The 27,997-nt window shown below is 49.6% G+C and overlaps 1 protein-coding gene and 1 long non-coding RNA gene across 2 annotated transcripts in view; one reads left to right on the top strand and one right to left on the bottom strand.

Moving 5' to 3' along the window:
- On the top strand, positions 1-26,915 carry LOC134945277 (uncharacterized). Its single transcript, XR_010182087.1, has 3 exons — positions 1-397; positions 479-583; positions 25,752-26,915. It is a non-coding gene; the product is annotated as an uncharacterized LOC134945277 (long non-coding RNA).
- Positions 26,866-27,997, bottom strand: part of METTL9 (methyltransferase 9, His-X-His N1(pi)-histidine) — a 142,131-nt gene continuing 140,999 nt past the window's right edge. The window contains exon 5 of the mRNA XM_063934460.1: positions 26,866-27,559. Within this exon, the coding sequence (XP_063790530.1) occupies positions 27,357-27,559 (203 nt within the window). The 3' untranslated portion in view covers positions 26,866-27,356. The remainder of the gene's footprint in view (positions 27,560-27,997) is intronic.

Raw genomic sequence — 27,997 nt, 5'->3', positions numbered from 1 at the left:
GACAACTGACAGGCACCGCCAATTCTGGTCAGGATTCATCGATCTCTACCATGAGAAAGAGTGCCTGTGGCGTGTCAGAAGTCCAGACTATGCCAACAGAACAAAGAGGAATCGGGCATATCAACAGCTCATCCAGTACAGTAGAGGCAGAAACTCTGTTGCCGATGTGCAGAAGAAAATAGCAAATTTCCAAACAGTCTTTGTAAATGAACACAAGAAGGTGCAGGAATCGCAGCGATCCGGAGCCGGGACAGATGAGGTCTATAGGTCGACGCTGTGATACTATGACCAACTGAAGTTTATTTTGGAGCAAGAGCCGCAGGTAAGGTCACGGCACGCTCTGGATCCAGAGTCTCCAGTTCTTGTGGAAGAAGAGGCCCAGGAGAGTCTGGATCTGGTAAGTACACACACACATTTGTTTTGTATGTCACCCACAAATAGTTACATAGACCTCATTTTTGTTTTTCTTATATTGCAGTAACTTACCCCGGAGCCTACCACAGGCCAAGGGGCAGACATGGAGGAGCCGGTACTGGAGCCGGTGGCAACCCCACAGTCGCATCCAGCAAGAACAAGGCGCATGGTAAGGAGGACCACTTCTGCCCCCTATAGCGCTCCCTCTGGCTCCCAGCAGTTTTTCCAACACACCGAAGAGGTTCTGCATAGGCCCCCGGATGTGGATCAACAATTCTGCAATTATATTGCAGTGGAGATGCGGTTGATGACCGAGGATCAAAAGATGATCCATAAACGGCTAGTCTATGAGGCTACCTCACGTGCCAGACGCCAAACACTGGTGCCAGCTTGTGAGATAGTGCCAGCTGACTGATGGCATCTCCCAAATTTGCCCCCTCCCACCTTCCCATACCACCCCCCATGGAGCATGTGCCTGTAGTGTAAACCCTCCTCCGCAAATGTTTTTTTTTCTGGTGGGAGCCACATGGCTCAGCCCCTCCCCCCAATCAAGCACCTCGTCCAGTGGCATGTACTCGGACATGCCGAGTACACAGTTCTCTGTGCTGGGCGACCCACGTTATTTTAATTTATGTTTAGTTTTTTTGTACCCGGTTTTTTAGTTCTGGTGGAAAAATCTACTGGTGACCTTATCCTACGCCAGAGGTTCTCAAACTTGGTCCTCGTGGGCCCACACAGTGCATGTTTTGCAGGTCTCCTCACAGAATCACAAGTGAAATAATTAGCTCCACCTGTGGACCTTTTAAAATGTGTCAGTGAGTAATTAATACACATGTGCACCTGCTGGGTTATCTGCAAAACATGCACTGTGTGGGCCCACGAGGACCAAGTTTGAGAACCTCTGTCCTACGCTCTTGCTCCAAGTGAACTTTATTGAGGTCATTAGTACTGCAGCTTTGGTTTTGTGACCTCATTGTCCCGGTCTCCTGATCATTGTGATTACTGCACTTCTTGTGTTCCTTCAAGACAGTTTGGAAATTTGCTGTTGTTCTTCTCCCAAGGCAAAATCGCTCTGTATTTACCTCTACTGTACTGGGATATGCCCGATTTCTGTTCTGTTGGCATAGTCCCTGTAAGAAGGCACTTGTTCTCATGGTACAGTGTCTGAATCCTGAATCCTGAATTGGCGTTGAAGTTCACCCGCTTAAATTTTTTGATTGTGTTGTGTATTTTTTATAAATGTAATGTTGGTTATATTGTGTTATTGCCAGTGTTCACAAAAACATGCTATAGCGTTTTTAGGTGGAGGATGGTGGATTTAGGTGGGTGGTGAGTATTCCTGCGGCGGAGGTGGGGGGGATACGTAGTTGGTAATTATAGGCCGTTTTTAGGGCATATTAGATATTCCCTATTTAATGCCTGTGCCTATTTTTCAACTGGTTAAAGAACCCGGCAATTGCGTAAATCACAAATTTGCCCATCCACGACCTAGATGTAATGGTATCCGGTCTCTAGGTCGACAATGTCTAGGTCGACCACTATTGGTCGACAGTAACTAGGGCGACAGGGTCTCTAGGTTGACATGTTCTATGTCGACATGAGTTTTTAACAATTTTTTTCTTTTTTCAAATTTTTCATACTTAACGATCCATGTGAACTACGATTGGGAATAGTGACCTGTTCCGAGCGCAGCGGTGCGAGCCATGCGATGGGACACGGTGCACTAATTGAGGTTCCTGGTCACTGTACGGAGAAAATGACACCAAAAAACAAAAACAAACTCATGTCGAGCTTTTGACCTGTCCATCTAGAACATGTTGACCTAGAAACCCTGTCGACCAATAGTGGTCTACTTAGACACTGCCCACCTAAGTGTGGTCGACCTTCCAAACCACACCAGTGATCGCAAAAACGCGCTATGGCATGCATTTTACCCCAAAACAGCCACCTGGTATTTTACCACAAAACAGCCACCACATTTAGAAGATGAGCGGGTCCCACAGGACGCGCTCATCTGGATCTGTGTGTCATTGCCTAGCCAGTCAGCGGCACACAGGAGGTGACTGGCAGTTTCTCCAGCCAATTACCTCCTGCAGTCTCCAGCCAATCATAGCCTGCGGTGTCTCCCCCTCATGCCCCACCCGCCAGTCCGGCACACTTTGAATCCTCCTTCCCGCTGCGCGCTGACTCTGGGCTCCGCCGCAAGCACCGCATGAATCTGTGATGCAGCACTGCAGAGACTTGACCTGCTCACCCGGCACAGCGCCACCAGCGCCCTCCTCCTCAAGGTGATTGCCGCTCCAGTCTGTCACTACTTTCATGCTGTGCTCGGTGTCCAGGCAGGGAGACAGCATGATACTCCGTGCCCCTGCACTGTCCCGGCCGGCATCTGTGTCACCTATAGACTATGACCCTGCATGGTAAGCATGCCCGGAGACAGGGTGGTACAGAGGGGCCTGAGGGTCAGGTGCATGTAATGGGGGCTGCGATGCCTAATTAAGAATTTTACAATTATCGCTGCCGCTGCCCGTTCAAGTGAAGCAAGAGAGAGTTCCTGGATCTACCAGCAGAACCTCAGTATAGGCGTCTATTGTGGAGCCCACATTGTGGTTTCCAGGACAGATTTTGCTGCATGGTATGCGTGGGGCAGGCCAGCTGATCCAGGGGACATACGGAGGCTGGCCAGACAGGGAGAGCTTTCCCCATTGACCAATGAGCACCAAGTAGGGGAGGAGTCCGGGAAGTAGCTCTTAAGGTGGGTACACACTGGCCGATATATCGGCCGTTCTCTTGAACGGCCGATATATCGCGGGTCCGTCGGTCAGTGTGTACGGCCGATACGTATGTGAACTCCGTCATTCACAGACGTATTGCGTCGGCCCCGCAGCACAGCCAACGCCCAATATATCTACCGATATATTGGCGCGTCGCTGTGTGTGTACGGGCGGTCGGCCGACCGCCCATACACATGTTGCGGGGGCCGGCGGTGATTGACAGCTGAACTGGACGGCCGTGTGTACACGCCCGCCCAGTTAATGACATCGGTCCCCGACGGATAGGGCAGTGTGTATGCTCAACACACTGCGCGATCCGTCCATAGATATATCTGCCGATCAATTGATCGGCAGATACATCTTCCAGTGTGTACCCACCTTTAGAAGCAGGCTGCAGTTTAGTCAATGTTGAGTTGTTAAATAGAGAAGTCAATATGCATAGAGGTCCTTATAAGAACGGTCACTGCACCAACAGACATTTACTCCAGCATCTATATTAATACAGCTTACCCATCAGTGACACTACAAAATACAGGTAGAATAACTAATCTGCACTGACCTGCATCAGCAGCAATTACTGCAAGTGTCTGTTAACATAATTTATTTATTGCTGAAATTTGTTTATGCTAAATAGCTATGTAACACAGGGGCCAATTCAGACCTGATCGCTGTTGTGCGTTTTCGCATGACGGGCGATTATCGATCGACTGCGCATGTGTACAGACTGCAATGCGCACATGCAAGCTCAAACAGCGATAGACATCTGCAAAAACACAGAGGAGCTGAATTAGGCTGACAATGCAGTAGCAGTGTTATGTCCTTTTGGTCATTGCCTAAATGTTCAAGTTAGATTTTAGTTGTAAACTAAAAAAGTAGAGTAGTTAAATACCAACCAAATGCTTTTGGAATAATGCTTTGTTTTCCCCCTCCCTTCCCCCAGCACTGCCTGCACTTACCCACCTCTACCCCAACATCTCCCTGCTTCTACCCCCAGCTCTACCCAGCTGCTGCTTGCCCTAAAGGGCCCCATACACTAGAACGATAATGCCCGATTTCAATTGCAAATCAAATCAACGCAATTTCGGGCATTTGGGTCGATATATCGGGTGAAATCGAGCATTTTGGATGCGTTTCCGATCCGATCCGCGTTCCTGTGAAGGTCGGATTAGCTCCCCTAAATCGTTAGTGCTGCACTCGTTATATGTCGGTTCCCGTAGGCATGGCTGGGATCGCATAAGATATATCGCATGCAAAATGTACCAAATCATATGGAATTGTATGGAACCAGTCCTGGGAAGCTCCCGGGAGAGTTCAAGGGAAATCGCCTCCGACTTCAGCCTCAGACATATCGCTGTAGTGTATGGGGGCCTTTACTCCCCTCTATCCCAACTGCTACCTGGCACCAGCACTGCCTAAGCTATCCCCCATAATTTGTGATGGGACCCAGAAACAGTGGCATAGGACCCCAAGTTGTTAAAGTGAGGGGTCCCTAGGACCCCCAATTTTTTTTTGCTCGGTGTAATCACTGCACACCCTATTTTACTTGATAAAACTTGCAAATGTAATAGGGTGCAATTTTTAAGGATAACACGGATTTTGATTGCACTTATTGGGGATTTTTAGTAAAGGAAATGTGAATTTTAGTAATAAAAACATTTTTTGGTCATGTCTTATTACTAAAAGTCAGAAGCATGCACAGATCAATGAGATCCGTGCATGCTTCTGTGCGAAAATGTTAAGAAAGTGTAAAAAAAAAAAAAAAAACCCGACGTGCAGGACCCCCCAAAAGCATAACCAGCCCCACGCTCTTTGAGCCGGTCCTGGTTGCGAAAATACAGGGGAAAAATGGAGTAAGGGTCCCCCATATTTAAGCAACCAGCAGCGGGCTCTTGGACTGGTCCTGGTTCCGAAAAAAAGGGGGACAAAAGAAGTAGGGGTCCCCCGTGTTTTTGAAACCAGCACCGGGCTCCACTAGCCAGGGAGGTGATGCCGCGGCAGGGGGATACTTTTATACAGGTCCCTGTGGCCGCAGCATCACACACCCCAACTAGTCAAATCTGCCCGGGGTTCCCTGGGGTACCCCCTCTCCAGGCACCCAAGGGCCAGGGGTGAAGCTGTCCCCAGCACCCCTGGGCGGTGGGTGTCGGGCTGATGGACAAAATTGTGTAAAAAAAAAGAATATTGGTGGTCATTCCAACCCGTTTGCACGCTGCTGTTTGTTGCAGCGGTGCGGACGGGTCAGTTCTGCGCATGTGCACTGGCCACAATGCGCACACGCATAATTGCACAGGGACAGCCGTCGCTGGCCAATGACAAGAATAACGAAGATAGCGATTGCTGCCGCGATCGCAAGAAGAGTGACAGGTGAATGGCGTTCCGGGGCGTCAACTGACCGCTTTATGGGAGTGGAGCAGCGAACGCAGGCATGTCCAGGTGTTTGGAGGGCGGATGTCTGACGTCAATGCCGGGACCTGCATCGCTGGATCCATCGCACAGGGTAAGTAACTGCAGGGCTAGTCTTGTTTCACACAAAACTTTTTTAGCATAGCAGGACTGCACAAGCGATCGCAGCCTTGCTATGCTAAAATACACTCCCCCATAGACGGCGTCTAGTTGATCGCATGAGCAGCAAAAAGTTGCTACGTGCGATCAACTCGGAATGACCCCCCATTGTCTTTTGCTGTGGAACTACAAATCCCAGCAAGCCTCCCACGCATGCTGGTACTTGGAGTACCACAAGTACCAGCATTCAGAGAATTAAAGGGCCTGCTGGTACCTGTAGTTCCACAACAAAAGAAATACCCCAAAAAAGACAAAACACACACACCGTGAAAGTAAAAATAAGATTTTAAACCTACCAGTAAATCTGTTTCTCCTGGTCCGTAGAGGATGCTGGGGACTCCGTAAGGACCATGGGGTATAGACGGGCTCCGCAGGAGATAGGGCACCTAAAAAGAACTTTGACTATGGGTGTGCACTGGCTCCTCCCTCTATGCCCCTCCTCCAGACCTCAGTTAGAGAACTATGCCCAGAGGAGATGGACAATACAAGGCAGGATTTAGCAATCCAAGGGCAAGATTCATACCAGCACACACCAATCATACCATGTAACCTGGAACATACATAACCAGTTAACAGTATGAACAAAACAACAGTAACGGTCCAAGACCGATGTCAACTGTAACATAACCCTTATGTAAGCAACAACTACATACAAGTCTTGCAGAGTTTCCGCACTGGGACGGGCGCCCAGCATCCTCTACGGACTAGGAGAAATAGATTTACCGGTAGGTTTAAAATCTTATTTTCTCTTACGTCCTAGAGGATGCTGGGGACTCCGTAAGGACCATGGGGTTTATACCAAAGCATCCAATCGGGCGGGAGAGTGCGTATGACTCTGCAGCACCGACTGAGCAAACGCTAGGTCCTCATCAGCCAGGGTATCAAACTTGTAGAATTTAGCAAAAGTGTTCGACCCCGACCAAGTCGCCGCTCTGCAAAGTTGTAAAGCCGAGACGCCTCGGGCAGCCGCCCAAGAAGAGCCCACCTTCCTAGTGGAATGGGCCTTAACCGAATTTGGAACCGGCAATCCAGCCGTAGAGTGAGCCTGCTGAATCGTATTACAGATCCAGCGAGCAATAGTCTGCTTCGAAGCAGGAGCGCCAATCTTATTGGCCGCATACAGGACAAACAGAGCCTCTGTTTTCCTAATTCTAGCCGTCCTGGCTACATAAATTTTTAAGGCCCTGACTACGTCCAGGGATCTGGAATCCTCCAGGTCACTTGTAGCCACAGGCACCACAATAGGTTAATTCATATGGAACGAAGAAACCACTTTAGGCAAAAATTGCGGACGTGTCCTCAATTCAGCTCGATCCACATGAAAAATCAAGTAGGGGCTCTTGTGTGACAAAGCCGCCAATTCTGACACTCGCCTTGCTGATGCTAAGGCCAACAACATGACCACCACCTTCCAGGTAAGAAATATCAACTCAACCTTGTTAAGTGGTTCAAACCAGTGTGATTTTAGGAACTGCAACACCACGTTCAGGTCCCATGGTGCCACTGGAGGCACAAAAGGGGTCTGGATGTGCAGCACTCCCTTCACAAACTTCTGGACTTCTGGAAGAGAAGCCAATTCCTTCTGAAAGAAAATCGAGAGGGCCGAAATCTGTACCTTAACAGAGCCTAATTTCAGGCCCATATCCACTCCTGTCTGTAGAAAGTGGAGAAGACGACCCAGATGAAAATCTTCCGTAGGTGCATTCTTGGTCTCACACCAAGACACATACTTTCGCCAGATACGGTGATAATGTTTTATCGTCACCTCCTTCCTAGCCTTTATTAACGTAGGGATGACCTCTTCCGGAATCCCCTTTTTCGCTAGGATTCGGCGTTCAACCGACATGCCATCAAACGTAACCGCGGTAAGTCTTGAAATACACAGGGCCCCTGCTGCAACAGGTCTTCCCTCAGAGGAAGAGGCCAGGGATCTCCTGTGAGCATCTCTTGTAGATCCGAGTACCAGGCCCTTCGAGGCCAGTCTGGGACAACGAGTATCGTCTGTACTCTTCTTCATCTTATGATCCTCAACACTTTTGTGATGAGAGGAAGAGGAGGAAACACGTAGACCGAATTGAACACCCACGGCGTTACCAGAGCGTCTACTGCTACTGCCTGAGGGTCCCGAGACCTGGCGCAATACCTCCGAAGTTTTTTGTTGAGGCGTGACGCCATCATGTCTATTTGAGGAGTTCCCCAAAGACGTGTCACGTCTGCAAAGACTTCTTGATGAAGTCCCCACTCTCCTGGATGGAGATCGTGTCTGCTGAGGAAGTCTGCTTCCCAGTTGTCCACTCCCGGAATGAAGACAGCCGACAGAGCGCTTACATGATTTTCCGCCCAGCGAAGGATCCTTGTGGCTTCCGCCATTGCGACTCTGCTTCTTGTCCCGCCTTGGTGGTTCACATGAGCCACTGCTGTGACATTGTCTGATTGAATCAGAACCGGTAGGTTTCGAAGAAAACTCTCCGCTTGTCGAAGGCCGTTGTAAATGGCCCTGAGTTCCAACACATTGATGTGTAGACAAGACTCCTGGTCTGACCAAAGACCCTGAAATTTTTTTCCCTGTGTGACCACTCCCCAACCTCGGAGGCTCGCGTCCGTGGTAATCAGGATCCAATCCTGAATTCCGAACCTGCGACCCTCCAGGAGGTGAGCACTTTGCAACCACCACAGGAGGGACACTCTGGTCACTGGGGACAGAGTTATTTTCAGATGTAAGTGCAGATGGGACCCGGACCACTTGTCCAGAAGGTCCCATTGAAAAGTCCTTGCATGGAACCTTCCGAAGGGAATGGTCTCGTAGGCCGCCACCATTTTCCCCAGAACTCGAGTGCATTGGTGAACTGACACCCTTTTCGGTTTTAGCAGGTCTCTGACCATGTTCTGGATGTCTTGGGCTTTCTCAATTGGGAGGAAGACCTTCATTTGTTCCGAATCCAGTATCATACCTAGGAACGGTAGTCGAGTTGTCGGAATCAACTGTGACTTCGGTAGATTTAGAATCCAACCGTGTTGCTGGAGCACTCTCAGAGAGAGTGCCACACTGCTCAGCAATTTCTCCCTTGATCTCGCTTTTAGCAGGAGATCGTCCAAGTATGGGATAATTGTGACACCCTGCTTGCGCAGGACCACCATCATTTCCACCATTATCTTGTTGAAAATCCTCGGGGCCGTGGAGAGTCCAAACGGCAACGTCTGAAATTGGTAATGACAATCCTGTACAGCGAATCTCAGGTATTCCTGATGGGGAGCATATATGGGGACATGAAGATACGCATCCTTTATGTCCAGAGACACCATAAACTCCCCCTCCTCCATGTTGGCTATTATCGCTCTGAGAGATTCCATTTTGAATTTGAATCTTTTTATGTACAGGTTTAAGGATTTCAGATTTAAAATAGGTCTGACCGAACCGTCCGGTTTCGGGACCACAAATAGGGTTGAGTAGTAACCTCTTCCCTGCTGGTGCAGGGGAACCTTGATTATCACTTGCTGTATACACAGCGTTTGAATTGCAGCTAACACTATATCCCTTTCCGATGTGGAAGCTGGTAGGGCCGATTTGAAAAATCGGCGCGGGGGCACCTCCTCGAACTCCAATTTGTAACCCTAGGAAACAATTTCCAACACCCAGGGGTTCAGGTTCGAACTGACCCAGGCCTGACTGAAAAGTCGAAGACGTGCCCCCACCGGTGCGGACTCCCTCAGTGGAGCCCCAGCGTCATGCTGTGGGTTTTGGAGCAGCCGGGGAGGACTTTTGTTCCTGGGCACCTGCCGAAGCAGGTGCTCTCTTGCCTCTGCCCTTACCTCTGGCAAGGAAAGAGGATCCCCGACCTCTTTTGGACTTGTGCGACCGAAAGGACTGCATCTGATAGGGTGTTACTTTCTTTTGCTGTTGGGGAATATATGATAAAAAATTTGATTTACCTGCTGTAGCTGTGGAAACCAGGTCCGTCAGCCCATCCCCAAACAATAATCACCCTTATAGGGTAGTACTTCCATATGTTTTTTGGAATCCGCATCACCCCTCCATTGGCGAGTCCATAAGGATCTTCTCGCTGAGACAGACATGGCATTGGCCCTAGAAGCTAGCAATCCAATGTCCCTTTGAGCATCCCTCATAAATAAGACTGCATCTTTAATATGGGCTAGAGTTAGGAATATAGAATCCTTATCCATATTATCAAATTGATCTGTCAGCTCATCTGTCCAAGCTGCAATTGCGCTACACACCCATGCCGACGCAATTGTCGGTCTTAGCACAGCACCTGTATGAGAATAAATACACTTTAAGGTAGTTTCTTGCCTGCGATCTGCAGGGTCCTTAAGGGCCGCTGTGTCAGGAGACGGTAGCGCCACTTTCTTGGACAAGCGCGTCAGGGCCTTGTCCACAGTGGGGGGTGATTCCCAAATCTCCCTGTCCTGCTTAGGGAAGGGGTATGCCATATAAATTCTTTTGGGGATCTGCGGTCTCTTATCCGGAGTCTCCCAAGCTTTTCCAAAGAATTCATGAGATGTGGGAAAGTTAATAATCTGTTTCTTTTCCTTAAACATGTGTACCCTTGTGTCGGGGACCGAGGGTTCATCCACAATATGCAACACATCCCTTATTGCCACAATCATACACTGAATGGTTTTAGTCACCCTAGGGTGCAATTTTACTTCGTCATAGTCGACACTGGAATCAGAATCCGTGTCGGTAGTAGTGTCTTGTGTTAAGGGACGCTTTTGAGACCCCGACGGGCCCTGTGAGTCGGTCCAATCCGAGGATTGACCGCCTGATGTCCCCCCTAATTCAGCCTTATCAAGCCTTTCATGTAAAGATGTCACACTTGCATTCAACATATGCCACAAGTCCATCCACTCTGGAGTCGGCACAACCGACGGGGACACACCACTCATTTGCTCCACCTCCTCCTTGGAGAAGCCTTCCGCCTCAGACATGTCGACACACCCGTACCGACACCCCACACACACAGGGATTACCTATAAGGGGACAAAACCCCAACCAGGCCCTAAGGAGAGACAGAGAGAGAGAGTATGCCAGCACACACCAGCGCTTAAAACCACTGGAAAAATATGTCCAGATAGCGCTTTTCTACATATAATATGCCAATTTCCACTCACTGCGTCGCTAATGTGCCCCCCTCCTCTTTTTTCCAGCCTGTGAAGTTCAGCAGGGGAGAGACCAGGGAGCCAGCGTTTTCCTCATGCAGCTTTTGTGGAGAAAATGGCGCTGGTTAGTGCTGAGGATCAAGCCCCGCCCACCCGACGGCGGGCTTCGGTCCCAGTGATTTTTCAATAAAAATGGCGGGGGAACATAGATTTACTGCCTCCGCAGCCTAATCAAACTGTATTTGTCCAAATGTGAGGTTTATTGCTGCCCAGGGCGCCCCCCCCCCCTGCACCCTTCAGTGCTGCTCTGTGTGTGTGTGACTGGGAGCAATGGCGCGCAGCCTTACCTCATGAAGATCTGATGTCTTCTGCCTTCTCTATCCGGCTTCTATCTTCGGCATCTTGTGAGGAGGACGGTGGCGCGGCTCCGGGACGAACCCCAGGTGAGACCTGTGTTCCGACTCCCTCTGGAGCTAATGGTGTCCAGTAGCCTTAGAAGCAGTGCCCAACTTCACAAGCCAACTCTGCTTCTCTCTCCTCGGTCCCACGATGCAGGGAGCCTGTTGCCAAAAGGACTCCCTGAAAATAAAAAACCTAACAAAATTCTTCTTTAACAGAAAACTCTGGAGAGCTCTCTGCAGTGCACCCATTCTCCTCTGGGCACAAGATCTAACTGAGGTGTGGAGGAGGGGCATAGAGGGAGGAGCCAGTGCACACCCATAGTCAAAGTTCTTTTTAGGTGCCCTATCTCCTGCGGAGCCTGTCTATACCCCATGGTCCTTACGGAGTCCCCAGCATCCTCTAGGACGTAAGAGAAAGTTTATTAACACACACTTACACACTCACACATAGGGGGTCATTACGACCCGTTTGCATGCTGCTGTTTTTCCCAGCGGTGCAAACGGGTTGGTTCTGCGCATGCGCGGTGGCCGCAATGCGCAGGCGCATCATTGCCCAGCGACGGTCGTTGCTGGGCAACGACAAAAAGAACGAAGAAAGCGATCGCAAGAAGATTGACAGGAGGAAGGCGGATCCGGGCGTCAACTCACCGTTTTTGGGGCGTGGAGATCCAAATGCAAGCGTGTCAAGGCGTTTGGAGGGCAGATGTCTGACGTCAATTCCGGGACCTGCAACGCTGAAGTGATCACACAGGGTGAGTAACTCTTACCCTAGTCTACTTATGCAAAAAACTTTTTTTTTGCATAGCAGGGCTGCACAAGCGTTCGTAGCCTTGCTATGCAAAAATACACCCCCCCATAGGCGGTGTCTAGTTGATCGCACGGCAGCAAAACGTTGCTACGTGCGATCAATTCGGAATGACCTCCATACTTACCTAGTGTCCCACGCAGCCCCTCGATCCTCTTGTCCATGTAGAATCCATGGGGTACCTGTAAAATGTAATAAAAATATGACCACACGGTGCACAGCCACAGAGCAGAAATGCACTGTTTTTCAATGGATGCCAGTATTTATATGACAGAGAAGCATGCACAGATCAGTAAGATCCGTGCATGCTTCTGTGTGAAAATGTTAAGAAAGTGTAAAAAGTAAAAAAAAAAAAATGCAGGTTTCCCCCAAAAGCACAACCAGCCCCGGGCTCTTTGAGCGGGTCCTGATAGCAAAACTCAGGTCCTAGTTCTGAAAATACGGGGGACAAAAGAAGTAGGGGTCTACCGTATTTCTGAAGAGGTGATGCTGCAGCCAGGGGATACTTTTATACAGGTCCCTGCGGCCGCAGCATCCCACACCCCAACTAGTCACCTCTGGCTGGGGATCCCTGGGGGTGTGGGGACCCCTTAAGTAAAGGGGTCCCCCCTCCAGGCCCCCAAGGGTCAGGGATGAAGCCTGAGGCTGTCCCCAGCACCCCTGGGTGGTGGGTGTCGGGCTGATAGCCAAAAATGTGTAAAAAAAAATAGGTAAATCCTTTTCTCGTAGTAGATATTGGGGAATCTAGTACGATGGGTATAGACTGGGTCCAAAGGAGCCAGTGCACTTTAAATTTCTTCAACTGGGTGTGCTGGCTCCTCCCCTCTATGCCCCCTCCCACAGGCAGTTATAAGTAAAATGTGCCCAAAGGAGAAAGGACATATATGAGAGAAGGAAATATGATAACAAAGAGTGGTGAGATTTACATACCAGTACACCACTAACCTATAACAACCAGCAACGGCTGGTAACAACAACAACAACAGCTGAACATGTAACCACATAACAAGAACCTGCAGAAAAGTCAACGCACTGAGGCGGGCGCCCAATATCCCTTATGGACTACGAGAAAAGGATTTACCGGTAGGTAATTAAAATCCTATTTACTTTAGCATCCATAAGGGATATTGGGGAATCTAGTACGATGGAGACGTCCCAAAGCATCCAGAACAGGCGGAAACGTGCGGAGCCTGCTGCAGCACCGCCTGCCCAAACTGGGTATCCTCTTTGGCGAGGGTATCAAACTTGTAGAACTTCACAAAAGTGTTCTTCCACCGACCAGGTAGCAGCTCGGCAAAGTTGTAAGGCCGAGACTCCACGGGCAGCCGCCCAGGAAGAACCCACTGATCTTGTAGAGTGGGCCTTCAGAGACACATTGGCCTGTTGAATAGTAAGCCTAATCCAACGAGCAATGGACTGCTTTGAAGCAGGACAACCCTTTTTCTGCGCATCAGAGAGCACGAACAAAGAATCCGTCTGTTTGATCCGAGCCGTTCTCTTGATATAGATCTTCAAGGCTCGCACAGCATCCAATGCCTCCGGAGGAGCAGAAGTGTCAGAACTAGACGGAATCACAATAGGCTGATTCAAGTTAAACGCAGAGACCACCTTCGGCAAGAACTGCCGCCTAGTCTGGAGCTCTGCTCTGTCCCCGTAAAAGACCAAGTATGGACTTTTACACGACAAGCCCCCAATTCTGAGACACATCGAGCAGAAGCCAGGGCCAGTAACATCACCGTCTTCTACGTGAGGTACTTGTCTTCTACCATCATCAGAGGTTCAAACCAGGAGGACTGTAGAAATTTCCACACTACATTCAGATCCCAGGGTGCCGTAGGCGGCACAAAAGGAGGTTGGATATGGAGTACCCCTTGCAAGGTCTGAACTTCTGGCAACACTGCCAATTTCTTCTGGAACAAAATGGAAAGGGCTGAAATCTGGACCTTAATGAAACCCAGACGTAAGCCATTATCCACACCAGCCTGCAGGAAATGTAAGAAACTTCTCAAGTGAAACTCAGCAGGCGGATACGTGCGTTCCTCGCACCAAGAGACACATCTCCTCCAGATATGATAGTGTTTTGACGTCACAGGTTTCCTGGCCTGAACCATGGTAGCAATAACCTTTTTTGGAAAGGCCCTTGTGAGCTAGGATGTTCCGCTCAACCTCCATGCCATCAAACGAAGTCGCTGTAAGTCCGGGTAGATGAACAGTCCTTGTTGAAGAAGATCTCTTCTTGGTGGTAGAGGCCAAGGGTCTTCGACAGACATAGCCAGAAGATCAGCGTACCACGCCCTCCGAGGCCAATCCAGGGTAATTAGAATTGCCTGGACTCCCAGATTTCTGATGCACTTGAGCACCCTGGGGAGTAACGGAATTGGAGGAAACCGGTTGACCAGCCGGTAAGGCCAAGGCGACGTCAGTGCATCCACTGCCCTCGCCTGAGGGTCCCTGGTTGGAGAGCAATACCAGGGAAGTTTCTTGTTGATGAGAAGCCATCATGTCGATTTGCGGGCAGCCCCACCAGTTGATGACCTGCTGGAATACCTGCTGGTGGAGTCCCCACATCCGCGGGTGGAGATCGTGACAACTCAGGAAGTCCGCTTCCCAGTTGTCCACACCCGGAATGAATATTGCTGACATTGCTCTTGCATTTCTTTCTGGCCAGAGGAGTATTTTTGACACCTCTCACATGCAGGCTCTGCTTTTTGTCCCTCCTTGTCGATTGATATATGCCACTGCTGTGGTGTTGTCCGACTATACCAGGATCACGTCATCCTTGAGTAGAGGAGAGGCCTGAAGCAGAGCATTATAGATTTCCCGAAGTTCCAGAATGTTGATCGGAAGGAGGCTTTCGTGAGCTGACCACCTACCCTGGAACTGCACCCCTTGGGTGACAGCTCCCCATCCTCATAGCTTGGCATCTGTCGTGAGGAGGGTCCAATCCTGAATTCCAAAAGCTCTGGCCCTCCAGTAGATTGGAGGACTGCAGCCACCACAGGAGGGAAATCCTGGCCTGAGGCGACAGCTGTATCATCCGTTGCATCTGAAGATGTTAACCGGACCATTTGCTCAGGAGATCCAGCTGAAAAGTTCTAGCATGGAACCTGTCATATTGAATCACCTCGTAGGAGGCGACCATCTTCCCCAACAATCCTATGCAAAGATGGATGGACACTCGAGCAGGCCGGAGTACCATGCGGACCATCTCCTGAAGTGTTCTCGCCTTGTCCTCTGGTAGGAACACCTTCTGGGCCACAGTATCCATCAACATCCCCAGGAACAGAAGCCGCTGAGTCGGCTCCAGGTGGGACTTCTGGAAGTTGAGGATCCACCCATGGTGTGACAGAAGTTGGATAGTGTGGTCGATATGGAGCAACAAAAGCTCCCTGGATCTTGCTTTGATCAGAAGGTCATCCAGGTAAGGAACAATGTTGACTCCCTGGACCCGGAGCTGGGACATCATCTCCACCATCACCTTTGTGAACACCCTCGAAGCTGTGGACAGGCCGAAGGGCAGTGCCTGGAATTGGAAGTGATTGTCCAGCAGGGCAAACCGCACGTACGCCTAATGAGGCGGCCAAATCGGAATATGGAGGTAGGCATCCTTGATATCCAAGGAGACCATGAATTCCTGTTCTTCCAGGCCCGCAATCACTGCTCACAGGGATTCCATTTTGAACTTGAACACCTTCAAGTAAGGATTCAAGGATTTTAGATTCAAAATGGGTCTTACCGAACCGCCTGGTTTCGGCACCACAACAGGTTTGAGTAAAACCCTTTGCCGCGTTGCGGTATTGGTACTGGAACAATGACATGGGACTGGACCACCTTTAGGATGGCCTGTTGCAACGTAACTTGCATATGTTCCAAAGCTGGTAAGCTTGATTTGAAAAATTGTTGGGGAGGAGCACCGTTGAACTCCAGCTTGTAGCACTGAGAAACGAGATCTCTGACCCAGGTATCCTGGCAGGAAGCCTCCCAGATGCAGCTGAAGTGACGCAGTCGAGCTCCCACCTCGAGATCCCCTTGGGGTAGGTGGACACCGTCATGCTGAGGCCTTAGCGGAAACAGAACTGGTAGTCTGTTCTTGAGAGCTGGTGCTTGCAGGCTTTATGGACTTACCTCTGGTGCCTCTATTCGCATTGGAGGCACCTCTGGCCTTAGATCGAAATCTGTGAGACCGAAAGGACTGGACAGACGGCCCCGGGTAGGAGCGTCTCGCCGGTGGGGCCCCAGAGGGGAGAAACGTTGATTTCCTAGCTGTAACTTTGGAAATTAAGGTATCCAATTCAACCCCAAAGAGTGTAAACCCATCAATACGTTCCGTTGATGAAGATAGTTGCGGCCTACGAGGCCATTCGATGAGCAGGTCAAATGCCAGCGTGGTTTTTTGCGGGACCAGTTGGACATGTGGTCCGGGTCTCACCTGCACATGCACCGGAAAATAATCCTATTTTCCAGGACCAGGATATCTCTCCTGGGGTGGCTGCACAGTTCTCACCTCCTAGAGGGACGAAGGTTCGGGATCCAGGATTAGATCCTGGTGTCCATGGATACAAGTGTCCGAGGCTGGGGAGCAGTCTTTCCAGGGGAAGATTTTCCAGGGAAAAAGGTCAAACCGGGAAGCTTGTCTGCAATAAGCATTCTTGAATTAAGAGCTATTTACAACGGAACATCTTCTTCGCGATCTGCCCGTCTTAATTCTGTCGGACGACTTAACAGCAGTGGCGTAAGCAAGCCGCTAGGGCGGAACGAGGAGCAGAGCGGCAATGGCAGAAGCCGCATAAGTTTTCTGCTGGGTGGAAAGGCATGTAAACGCTCTATTAGCGGTCTTCGTTCCGGGAGTAGACAACGGAGAGGTAGACTTCCTCAGCAGACACGATCTCCATCCAGGAGAGTGGGGTCTTCATAAAAAAGTTTTCACAGAAGTGACAAGTCTTTGGGGAATTCCTCAATTAGACATGATGGCGCCTCGCCTCAACAGGAAACTTCAGGGATATGGTTCCAGATGAAGGGACACTCAAGCAAAAGCAGTGGACACCCTCGTGACACCATGGGTGTTTCAGTCAATCTGTGTGTTCCCTCCACTTTCACTCTTTCCGAAGGTGATAAACATAAGAAGAACGAAGGTTCCGGCGATCCTCATTGTTCCGGTCTAGCCAAGGAGGGCTTGGTAGCCAGATCTTCAAGACTTACTCATTGAAGATCCCTGGCCTCTTCCTCTACGAGAGGACCTGTTACAGCAAGAACCGGGCGTGTATCAAGACTTACCGCGGCTGCGTTTGACGGCATGGCGGTTGAACGCCATATCCTGGCCCGAAAGGTTATTTCCGGTGAAGTCATTCCCATATTGCTTCAGGCTAGGAAAGGAGTAACGGCGAAGCTTTACCACCGTAGTTGGAGGAAGTATGTGTCTTGGTGTGAATCCAAGAAGGCTCCTACGGAAGAATTTCAGCTGGGTCGTTTTCTCCATTTTTTGCAAGCAGGAGTGGATGCAGGCCTAAAGTTAGGCTCCATTAAAGTGCAGATTTCGGCCTTATCAGTTTTCTATCAAAAAATAATTGGCCACCCTTCCAGAAGTTCAGACTTTCGTGAAAGGAGTGCTGCACATCCAACCTCCATTTGTGCCCCAGTGGCACCATGGGACCTTAACGTGGTGTTGCAGTTTCTTATGTCACACTGGTTGGAACCTTACGAAAGGTTGAGTTAAAATTTCTCACTTGGAAAGTGGTCATGCTGTTGGCCTTGGCATCCGCAAGGCGGGTGTCAGAATTAGTGGCTTTGTCTCACAAGAGCCCTATTTGATCTTCCATGTCGATAGAGAGGAATTGAGAACTCGGCAACTAATTCTGCCGAAAGTGATTTCTGCGTTTCACATGAACCAACCTATTGTGATGCCTGTGGCTACAGAAGCTTTGGCTGATTCGAAGTCTCTCAATGTAGTCAGAGCTTGGAATATTTATGTCACCAGAACGGCTCAGATTGGGGAAACAGAGACTCTGTTTGTCCTGTATGCTCCCAACCAAATTTGGGTTCCTGCTCCTAAGCAGACTGTTGCATGCTGGATCTGTGATACGATTCGGCATGCTCATTCTACGGCTGGATTGCCGTTACCGAAGTCGGTGAAGTCCCAATTCTACCAGGAAGGTGGGCTCTTCTTGGGCGGATGACCGAGGAGTCTCAGTGGTTTAACTTTGCTGAGCAGCTGCTTGGTCGGGTTCAAACACTTTTGCTAAGTGCTACAAGTTTGTTACCCTAGCTGATGAGGACCTAATGTTTGCTCAATCGGTGCTGCAGAGTCGTCCGCACTCTCCCGCCCGGTTTGGAGCTTTGGTATGAACCCCATGGTCCTTTTGGAGTCCCCAGCATCCTCTAGGACGTATGAGAAAATAGGATTTTAATACCTACCGGTAAATCCTTTTCTCTTAGTCCGTAGAGGATGCTGGGCGCCCGTCCCAGTGCGTACTGTATCTGCAGCTATTGGTGGTTATACTCAGGTGGTGTTTCTTTTCAGTCAAGTCTGTTGCTGAAGTTATTCAGACCATGGCATGCGGTATGCTATTATTGGTCGTGTTTACACACAGGTTGTGTTACATTTTCGGCCAGCATATTGCTGTATATTTTTTCATGCCATCGGCTGGTGTTCTTTTGAATGGCATGTTCAAGGTGTGAGCTGGTATGACACTCACCATGTTTAAACAATAAATTCTTTCCTCGACATGTCCGTCTCCCTGGGCACAGTTCTCTAACTGGAGTCTGGAGGAGGGGCATAGAGGGAGGAGCCAGTTCACACCTATTCCAAGTCTTATAGTGTGCCCATGTCTCCTGCGGATCCCGTCTATACCCCATGGTCCTTTTGGAGTCCCCAGCATCCTCTACGGACTAAGAGAAAAGGATTTACCGGTAGGTATTAAAATCCTATTTTTTCTAAAATTTCCCCTGAACCTACCTCCCTCTAGTCTCAATGCATGTCCATAGCTGTAAGGAGAGATGTACACACAATATGGCAACATGCAGTGAACACAAATAGTGTGTGACAATATGTTTCCACAAATACAGTATTTTGTAATGTGGATCACAGAAAACCCTGTACACACCAAGTATCTGAGGGTTATTGAGAAAAATTGAGAAGTTACATACATTGGCAGCAAGAAAAAGCAGAGCTAGCATAAGTCACATACAATGCAGAAAACGAGATTTATGGTAAGAACTTACCTTTGTTAAATCTCTTTCTGCGAGGTACACTGGGCTCCACAAGGATAGACATTGGGGTATAGAGTAGGATCTTGATCCGAGGCACCAACAGGCTCAAAGCTTTGACTGTTCCCAGAATGCACAGCTCCACCTCCTCTATAACCCCGCCTCCCTGCACAGGAGCTCAGTTTTTAGTTAACCAGCCCAATGCAGTAGCAGGAAAAGAGACGACAACGGTTAGTAGCCACATACACCACACTCTCACGACAAGAGAAGTGTCAGCGGCTAATGCCATACCAACCCAAAGAAGCTAAGTGCGTCAGGGTGGGCGCCTTTGTGGAGCCCAGTGTACCTCGCAGAAAGAGATTTAACAAAGGTAAGTTCTTACCATAAATCTCGTTTTCTGCTGCAGGGTACACTGGGCTCCACAAGGATAGACATTGGGGATGTCCTAAAGCAGTTCCTTATGGGAGGGGACACACTGTAGCGGGCACAAGAACCCGGCGTCCAAAGGAAGCATCCTGGGAAGCAGCAGTATCAAAGGCATAGAACCTTATGAACGTGTTCACTGAGGACCACGTAGCCGCCTTGCACAATTGTTCAAGGGTCGCACCACGGCGGGCTGCCCAAGAAGGCCCAACAGACCGAGTAGAATGGGCTGTAATGTGAGCAGGAGCCGACAGACCAGCCCTCACATAAGCATGTGCAATCACCATTCTAATCCATCTGGCCAAAGTTTGCTTGTGAGCAGGCCAGCCCCGTTTGTTAAATCCAAGCAGTACAAAGAGAGAATCAGATTTCCTAATAGAAGCAGTTCTCCTCACATAGACACGGAGAGCCCGTACCACATCCATAGACCTCTCTTTGGGAGACGGATCAGGAGAAATAAGTGCCAGAACCACAATCTCCTGGTTAAGGTGGAACGAGGAAACCACCTTAGGTAAATATCCAGGACGAGTCCTAAGAACCGCCCGGTCACGGTGAAATATTAGATATGGGGAACTACAGGACAAGGCACCCAAATCCGACACTCTTCTACCTGAAGCAATAGCCAGCAGAAACACCACCTTAAGGGAAAGCCACTTAAGATCAGCTGAACCAAAAGGTTCAAACGGAGACTCTTGTAACGCCTCCAAAACCACCGACAAGTCCCAAGGAGCCATAGGCGGGACATAGGGAGGTTGGATACGCAACACACCCTGAGTAAAGGTATGCACATCAGGTAAGGTCGCAATTTTTCTCTGAAACCACACCGACAAGGCAGAAATATGAGCCTTGAGGGAGGCCAGACGCAGGCCTAAGTCCAGGCCCTGCTGAAGAAAAGCCAACAACTTGGCCGTACTAAACTTGGAAGCGTCATAATTGTTAGATGTGCACCAAACAAAGTAAGAATGCCAGACCCTATAGTAAATCCGAGCAGAAGCCGGTTTCCGGGCCCGCAACATAGTTTGAATGACCGCCTCAGAAAACCCTCTAGCCCTCAAGACGGAAGCTTCAAGAGCCACGCCGTCAAAGACAGCCGGGCTAGGTCCTGGTAGACACAGGGGCCCTGAGCGAGAAGGTCTAGGCGTTGTGGAAGTAGAATTGTACGCTCTGATGATAGACCCTGCAGGTCTGAGAACCAGTGCCATCTGGGCCACGCCGGAGCTATGAGAAGCAGAATCCCTCTTTCTTGCTTGAACTTCCGAATTACCCTGGGCAGGAGTGACACCGGAGGAAACACGTTCGGCAGCCGAAACCTCCACGTCACCGCCAGCGCATCCATGAATGCTGCTTGAGGATCCCTTGTCCTTGCTCCGAAGACCAGAACCTTGTGATTGTGTCGAGACGCCATCAGATCTACGTCTGGAAGGCCCCACCTTTCCACTACGAGTTGAAACACTTCTGGATGGAGGCCCCAGTCGCCGGCATTCACGTCCTGACGACTGAGAAAGTCCGCTTCCCAATTCAGGACTCCCGGAATAAAGATTGCCGATATGGCCAGTAGATGGCGTTCCGCCCAATGTAGAATCCGTTAGACTTCCTCCATTGCCAGACAGCTTTGAGTGCCGCCTTGATGATTTATGTAAGCCACTGTGGTGGCGTTGTCCGACTGCACTTGAACAGGACGGTTCTGAATTAAACGCTGGGCTAGGTTCAATGCATTGAAGACCGCCCGCAATTCCAGAATGTTGATTGAGAGGAGGGACGCCTCCTTGGTCCACCGACCCTGAAGGGAGTGTTGCACCAGCACCGCGCCCCAACCTCTTAGACTGGCATCTGTCGTCAACAGGACCCAGTTGGATATCCAGAAGGGACGGCCCCTGCACAATTGTTGGTCCTGGAGCCACCAGAGCAGTGACAGTCGGACCTCTGGATCATTTGAGACCTGATCCGGTGAGGCAGGCCATCCCACTTGGCTAGAATCAGCCTCTGGAGGGGGCGAGAATGGAATTGAGCATACTCCACCATGTCGAATGCTGATACCATGAGGCCCAGCACCTGCATCTCCGAATGTATCGACACTTGTGGACGAGAAAGGAAGCAACGAATCCTGTCCTGAAGCTTCAGGACTTTCTCCTGACACAAGCACAACCTCTGGTTGCGAGTGTCCAATAGCGCTCCCAGATGCACCATGCTCTGAGCAGGGACCAGGGAGGATTTCTTCCAGTTGATGAGCCACCCGTGGGCTTGTAGAAACCGGACCATCATATCTAGATGACGTAGGAGAAGTTCTGGGGAATTTGCCAGGATTAACAAGTCGTCCAGATACGGCAGTATCCTGACCCCTTGACGGCGGAGTGTCACCGTCATCACCGCCATGATTTTGGTGAAGACTCGCGGAGCCGTTGTTAAACCAAAAGGTAACGCCCGAAACTGGTAATGGAGGTTGCCAATCGCAAACCTCAGGTATCGCTGATGTGACGCTGCTATAGGAATATGCAGGTAAGCATCCTGTATATCCAGGGAGACCATGTAGTCCCCAGGTTCCAAGGCCAGAACTATAGAGCGAAGGGTTTCCATACGGAACTTGGAACCTTCACAAACCTGTTCAATGCCTTGAGGTTGAGAATGGGCCGGGAGGACCCATTCAGTTTCGGGACTAGAAACAGCGTAGAATAGTACCCCCGGCCCCTCTGCGCAAGAGGCACCTGTACTACGACTCCTGTATCCAGGAGGGTCTGTACCACCGAATGTAGAGTGTTTACCTTTGTCTGGTCCAACAGGACGTCTGTCCGGCAAAATCGATAAGGGGGTCGGTTTTTGAAGGCTATGGCGTAACCTCGAGTGTCGACTTCCCGTACCCAGGCATCTGAAGTGGTCTTCAACCATTCCTGGGTATACCCTAGAAGCCGGCCCCCCACCCTGGGATCCCCCAGGGGGAGGCCCGCCCCATCATGCGGCAGGCTTATCGGCCTTGGAAACTGGCTGACGGGCCGCCCAGGCTCTTTTGGGCTTTGGCTTACCAGGTTTGGAAGTGCGGGCCTGCTTGTTGTACGCCTGACCTTTTGCTTTACCTGAAGGACGAAAGGAAGTACCTTTTGCCTTCGACACAGAAGGAGCGGTACTTGGCAGACATGCAGTTTTGGCAGTAGCCAAGTCAGCCACTATCTTATTGAAGTCCTCCCCAAACAGAATATCTCCCTTGAAAGGGAGTACCTCCAGAGTTTTTCTAGAGTCCAGATCCACAGACCAGGATCTCAGCCACAATATCCGGCGAGCCAGGACTGACGTAGTAGAGGCCTTGGCTGCTAGAATACCGGCATCAAAAGCCGCCTCTTTAATATAGCGAGAAGCTGTGACAATATATGACAAGCATTGTCTAGCATGGTCATTAGAGATTTCTGCTTCTAACTCCAAGGCCCATGCTTCAATAGCCTCTGCAGCCCATGTTGCTGCAATAGTGGGCCTTTGTGCAGCACCCGTAAGGGTGTAAATCGCTTTCAGACAACCCTCCACACATTTATCCGTAGGCTCTTTTAGAGACGTGACGGTAGTGACAGGTAGAGCTGAGGAAACCACCATCCTAGCCACATGTGAATCTACTGGAGGAGGAGTTACCCAATTTTTAGACAGCTCTGGTGCGAGGGGATAGTGAGCCAGCATCTTCTTTTGAGGCACAAACTTCGTACCCGGGTTTTCCCAGGGTTCCTGACGTATATCCACTAGGTGGTCAGAGTGAGGTAAAACTTGTTTAACCACCTTCTGACGCTTGAACCTATCTGGTTTCTTAGGAGGGACGGATGGCTCGGGATCATCCGTAATCTGTAGAATTAACTTAATAGCCTCCAAAAGATCAGGAACATCCACATGTAAACTACCCTCCCCATAAGCAGTATCTGAGTCAGAACCTGTGGGGTCAGTTTAAGTGCCGTCTTCATCAGACGAGGTGTCAGTGACAGCAGTGGATTGTGAGGAGACAAGAGCTCGCTTAGAGGACCCCCCTTGGGCTTAGGCGAGCGATGGTCAGACTTTTTAGTAGTCAGGGACTGGTTCAACTTCTTCAATTGAGCAGATAAATCGTCCGCCCACGGCGGGTTAGCTGCAGGGACCACATATACGGTTGTACCGGCATAGGTGGTGTTAGTTTATTAACTAGCGTATGTAGAAGCGTGGAAAAAGCGGCCCACAGTGGGTCATTATGTACCTCCGTTGCCACAGTCCCACTGGGGGGCAAGGAGCCCCCAGAACCAGAGCCCACAGCTGCTATATTTTCCTCATAGGGATCTGTGGCTTCAGCAACATCGGCAGTGTGTTCAGACCCAGAACCGTTACCCTTAGAAGCAGACATGATATAACTTGCAGTATCAGGTAACAGTACAGTTGTCAGCAGCACAATACCTCTTACCCAAACCCCTGCACAGTGAAGTCAGCACTAGCAGAGATAAAGGAGAGATATGGTGACTAAAATCACAGAGAAAAATACATATTAAAGTATATCTTTGTGAAAATCGTATATCAATATAAAAACCTGACGCACCAGGTTATAGAATATAGGGATAGCAAGTTAAGTGAAAGTCACGAAATGGACACCACTCAGCTAGCTAATGCACACACATTTTGTACAATGCAGCGGTTATTACTAACAATAATACTGCACTGGACTAGCTTATATATATAGCTATATAGTCAATAGATATAACACTGCACAGTAAGAACTGGATGTATATCACAGGGTAATTGTACTAGAAAACCCTGACTAAGTGCACTCTTTCTTAACTAGCACTGTCTAAAAAGGCAGGTAGAATACTTAAGTGTCATATAAAGTCACAGCACTGACAACCAGGCGGCTTTACACAGGAGGATTTGCCCAAGCAGTCCCAGGAACAGTGAAGCTGAGAGATAATGGCGCCCAGACATTGACAGGGAGTGAGGGAGAGACAGATATGCAGCTCCAGGGCGGGAACATTTGCGGGAAATGGCGACCTGGGGCTGGGGGAGGGGCTTCAGGTCTAAGCCTTATCCCCCTGCTGGCAAAAACACTGGGTACTGTGGGCTACTGAAAATGGTTTAGAGAGAAAACCTGACCTGCACCCATCCCCTGGTGATCTAGTGGGATCGCCTGTACTGCCACAGTGTCCACCGCCAGCGCGCGTGGCCCGCCTCCCACTGACCACGCCGGATCGCGATAAATACCGGGTCCCGCAAGCGGGATCCACTCACCACCACCCTAAGCGTGGCCACGCGATCCCGGAGAGCCCCCGTCATGTGTGCCTGACCGTGAAGAAAACCGGAGCCTCCTGCTGTAGTTACCCGGCAACCAGGGCTCGGGAGTGTACAGAGCCGCTGGGGAGAGCTGAAGCTGCAGCAGTGAATGTCTTCTGACATTTACCACCGCTGCTGCCCTTGTAGTCTTCACTTTTTTCTTCAAAAAAAGCTCTTCTTCGGACTGCCTGGATCAGCCCCTCTGTTATGTGCCTGCTTACTGCAGCACCAACTACAAAACTGAGCTCCTGTGCAGGGAGGCGGGGTTATAGAGGAGACAGCGCTGTGCATTCTGGGAACAGTCAAAGCTTTGAGCCTGTTGGTGCCTCGGATCAAGATCCTACTCTATACCCCAATGTCTATCCTTGTGGAGCCCAGTGTACCCCGCAGCAGAAATCACAATTTAATTGCAATGGGCACTAAAATCAACTACTAAGCTGCAGTAGCTGGTAGGAAATAGTGCTGTGCATAAACATACTCCTGGGAGAGGTATACAGGGAGACTGGACCCAGCATCCTTGGAGACCTGCAGTTTTGAAAATGGCTGCCCAGCATCTCTAAGAGGGTGGAGGAGGAGCAGCTTGGGGGGGTTGGGTAGAGACCTCAGCGGAATGGCACCCTGGGATGGGGGAGGGGCCGCTGGGGAAGCGCTGGCCTCCCATTGCTGACATTAACCACCTGGTTCCCTGGACTTAACAATGGTCCCCAGCATGAGTGTAATTTGAGAATATTGTGTATATTCAAACTGTATTTTAATTGATGTTTTTAATTTTATTATTTGTAATAACATTTGAAGATTCATCATCATCATCATCATCATCATATATAAGGCTTCATAAAGAAGACCTCATGAACCCTCCATATAGTCAAGATAAGGACTGAAACAGGAGCGGCGCAATACCTACTTACCCATTCTATTTCTGTTTTGTACTGTTCAATATTAAGTTTGGTGACTTCTGTTGGGTTTGCTCTTGTGGCCATCTGGTTGCGCCTAGAATAGTTATATTTGTCTTTTGAACTTGCTAGACTACTTAGGCTGGGTACACATCACCACGAAGTGACAGCGAACCCACCGTTGTGCTAACTTTACCAGATCTACGATCAGTTTCTCAGACATGCGGCGGGACGCCCAGCACAGGGCTAATCCGCCCCGCATGTTTGGCCCTACCCCCCCGCAAGGGTGCCAAAGCGCAATGCTATTGCACCCGCTGAGTAGCTCCCTGCCAGAGCAGCTCCTGCGTGCTGGCTGGGAGCTAACCGCCGTGTCTCGGGTCGCAACAGCTGTGTGTGAAGTCACGCAGCTGCCACGGTCCGGACACGCCTCAGTTGTCCAGACCACGCCCCGCTAACAGCATTCTAACGCGGTTAGCATGCCCCCTCCTGCCCCTGCCTGTCATTCAGGCAGAGGCGATTGCAGCCCTGAGATGCTTTAAGCATCTCACTGGGCTCCCGGGTGCATGTGCACCATCCACATAGGGATTCAGACTGCGATCGCTGCCGCGATCCAGTCTGAATTAGGCCCACAGATTCAAGTATACACACTTACAGATTGTTCACTCGATGTGCCAGTCAGGACACCCAGCTGGGCGGGCATTTGAATTAGCCCGCCCAGCTGTGACATAAGCACCCTGCAGCAAGTGTACGGGTGGCAGCCAGACTGTCCGTACACACAGTCAGATGCGCAGATATATTGGGCATCAGCTGTGCTGCACGGCCAACCTGATATGTCTGCGAACAAAGTCGTTCACTGACATATCGGATGTACACACCCGCCAATGTGCTCGCGATTTATAGGCCATCCGATTAATTGGATGTTACATCACCCATTGTGTACCCAGTTTTACAGTCTGATGTCACAATTACCTTTTTATTTCAAATTGGTGAAATGTCACTGAATTAATAAAGGAAACTTTGTATTCTTTTGACCCTTTATTGACATGGTTAAAAAATGTGCTTTTTGGTGGCAAATAAAAACAGTTTGATGGAAGATTCTGGCGTCTCCCAATGGTTTTGACATTGTACATTTTATTGCAAGAGTTGGTATTTTTTTATTAAACAAAGACAATTCTCGCACAGGACACTGTATAACAACGTTGTATTTATGCAGCAAACTGTAGTTCTGTCACATAAAAAATATGTCCACTTGCTGGAAAAAGGTAGCACAGTTGAGTTAATTAAAAAAGATTCCTATTGGAGATTCTGTATATATACAAACACGCACGCACACACACTCACATATATATATTTATATATATATGTAATATAAACAAGATCCTGTAGGAAATACAATAAGATTTTGGCCTTGAAGGGTTATTTATTTACCTAGGGAAACTATTCTTCATATTTCTGGTCCAAGAGGAACAATGATGCTCATTTCATTTCCCATGCAAATTTGTTAAGACTACACCGGCCGCAGAACGAAGACAGCGTCATCCAAAACATAATAGTCATTGTACATGTCTCCTTCACATAAATAGGGGAGTCTGGTGCAGGCCTCCACAACAAACCCGGCGTCCTGGAAGACGACAGCCAGGCTGTTTACTTGTTCCTCCCATACGGTTCCGTTTACTTCCATAACTTCTGATGGCTTCTCCCACTTGCCTCCTGTAAGGGGACAGAAAAGAAGAATAATTGATGAGAAGAATGGACGCACATGTTTGAAGGGTGAACACACTACTACACAATCATCAGGAGCCCAGCTTCAGCTTATTGGCCTGGTGTCTGCTGTCAGTTTGCAACTGCACTGTCTGTAGAAGTGATCAGGCAGCTCAGATCTGGTCTAATATAGCAACCGGAAGTGTGTGGTCAAACTAGACAGTGACCCTGCCCAATTATCTGTGTAGATCAGGGGTGGGGAAGTTCAGACTCTGGGCTGTAAGAGTATTTTGTCCAGCGCGGGGCCTTGCCAAGGCAGCTGCAGAGTGTACAGCAGTCTCCAGTGCACAGCATCATGGGAGATGTAGTTTTCTCACACTGTGCACTGTATACAGTGTAAGAAAACTACATCTCCCATGATGCAGTGCGTAGGAGATAAGAGCCAGG

The sequence above is a fragment of the Pseudophryne corroboree genome, chromosome 7, assembly GCF_028390025.1.
Source record: "Pseudophryne corroboree isolate aPseCor3 chromosome 7, aPseCor3.hap2, whole genome shotgun sequence".
NCBI lineage: Eukaryota > Metazoa > Chordata > Amphibia > Anura > Myobatrachidae > Pseudophryne > Pseudophryne corroboree.
The sequence above is the reverse complement of the archived record's forward strand: the minus strand, read 5'-3'. Positions and strand labels throughout refer to the sequence as shown.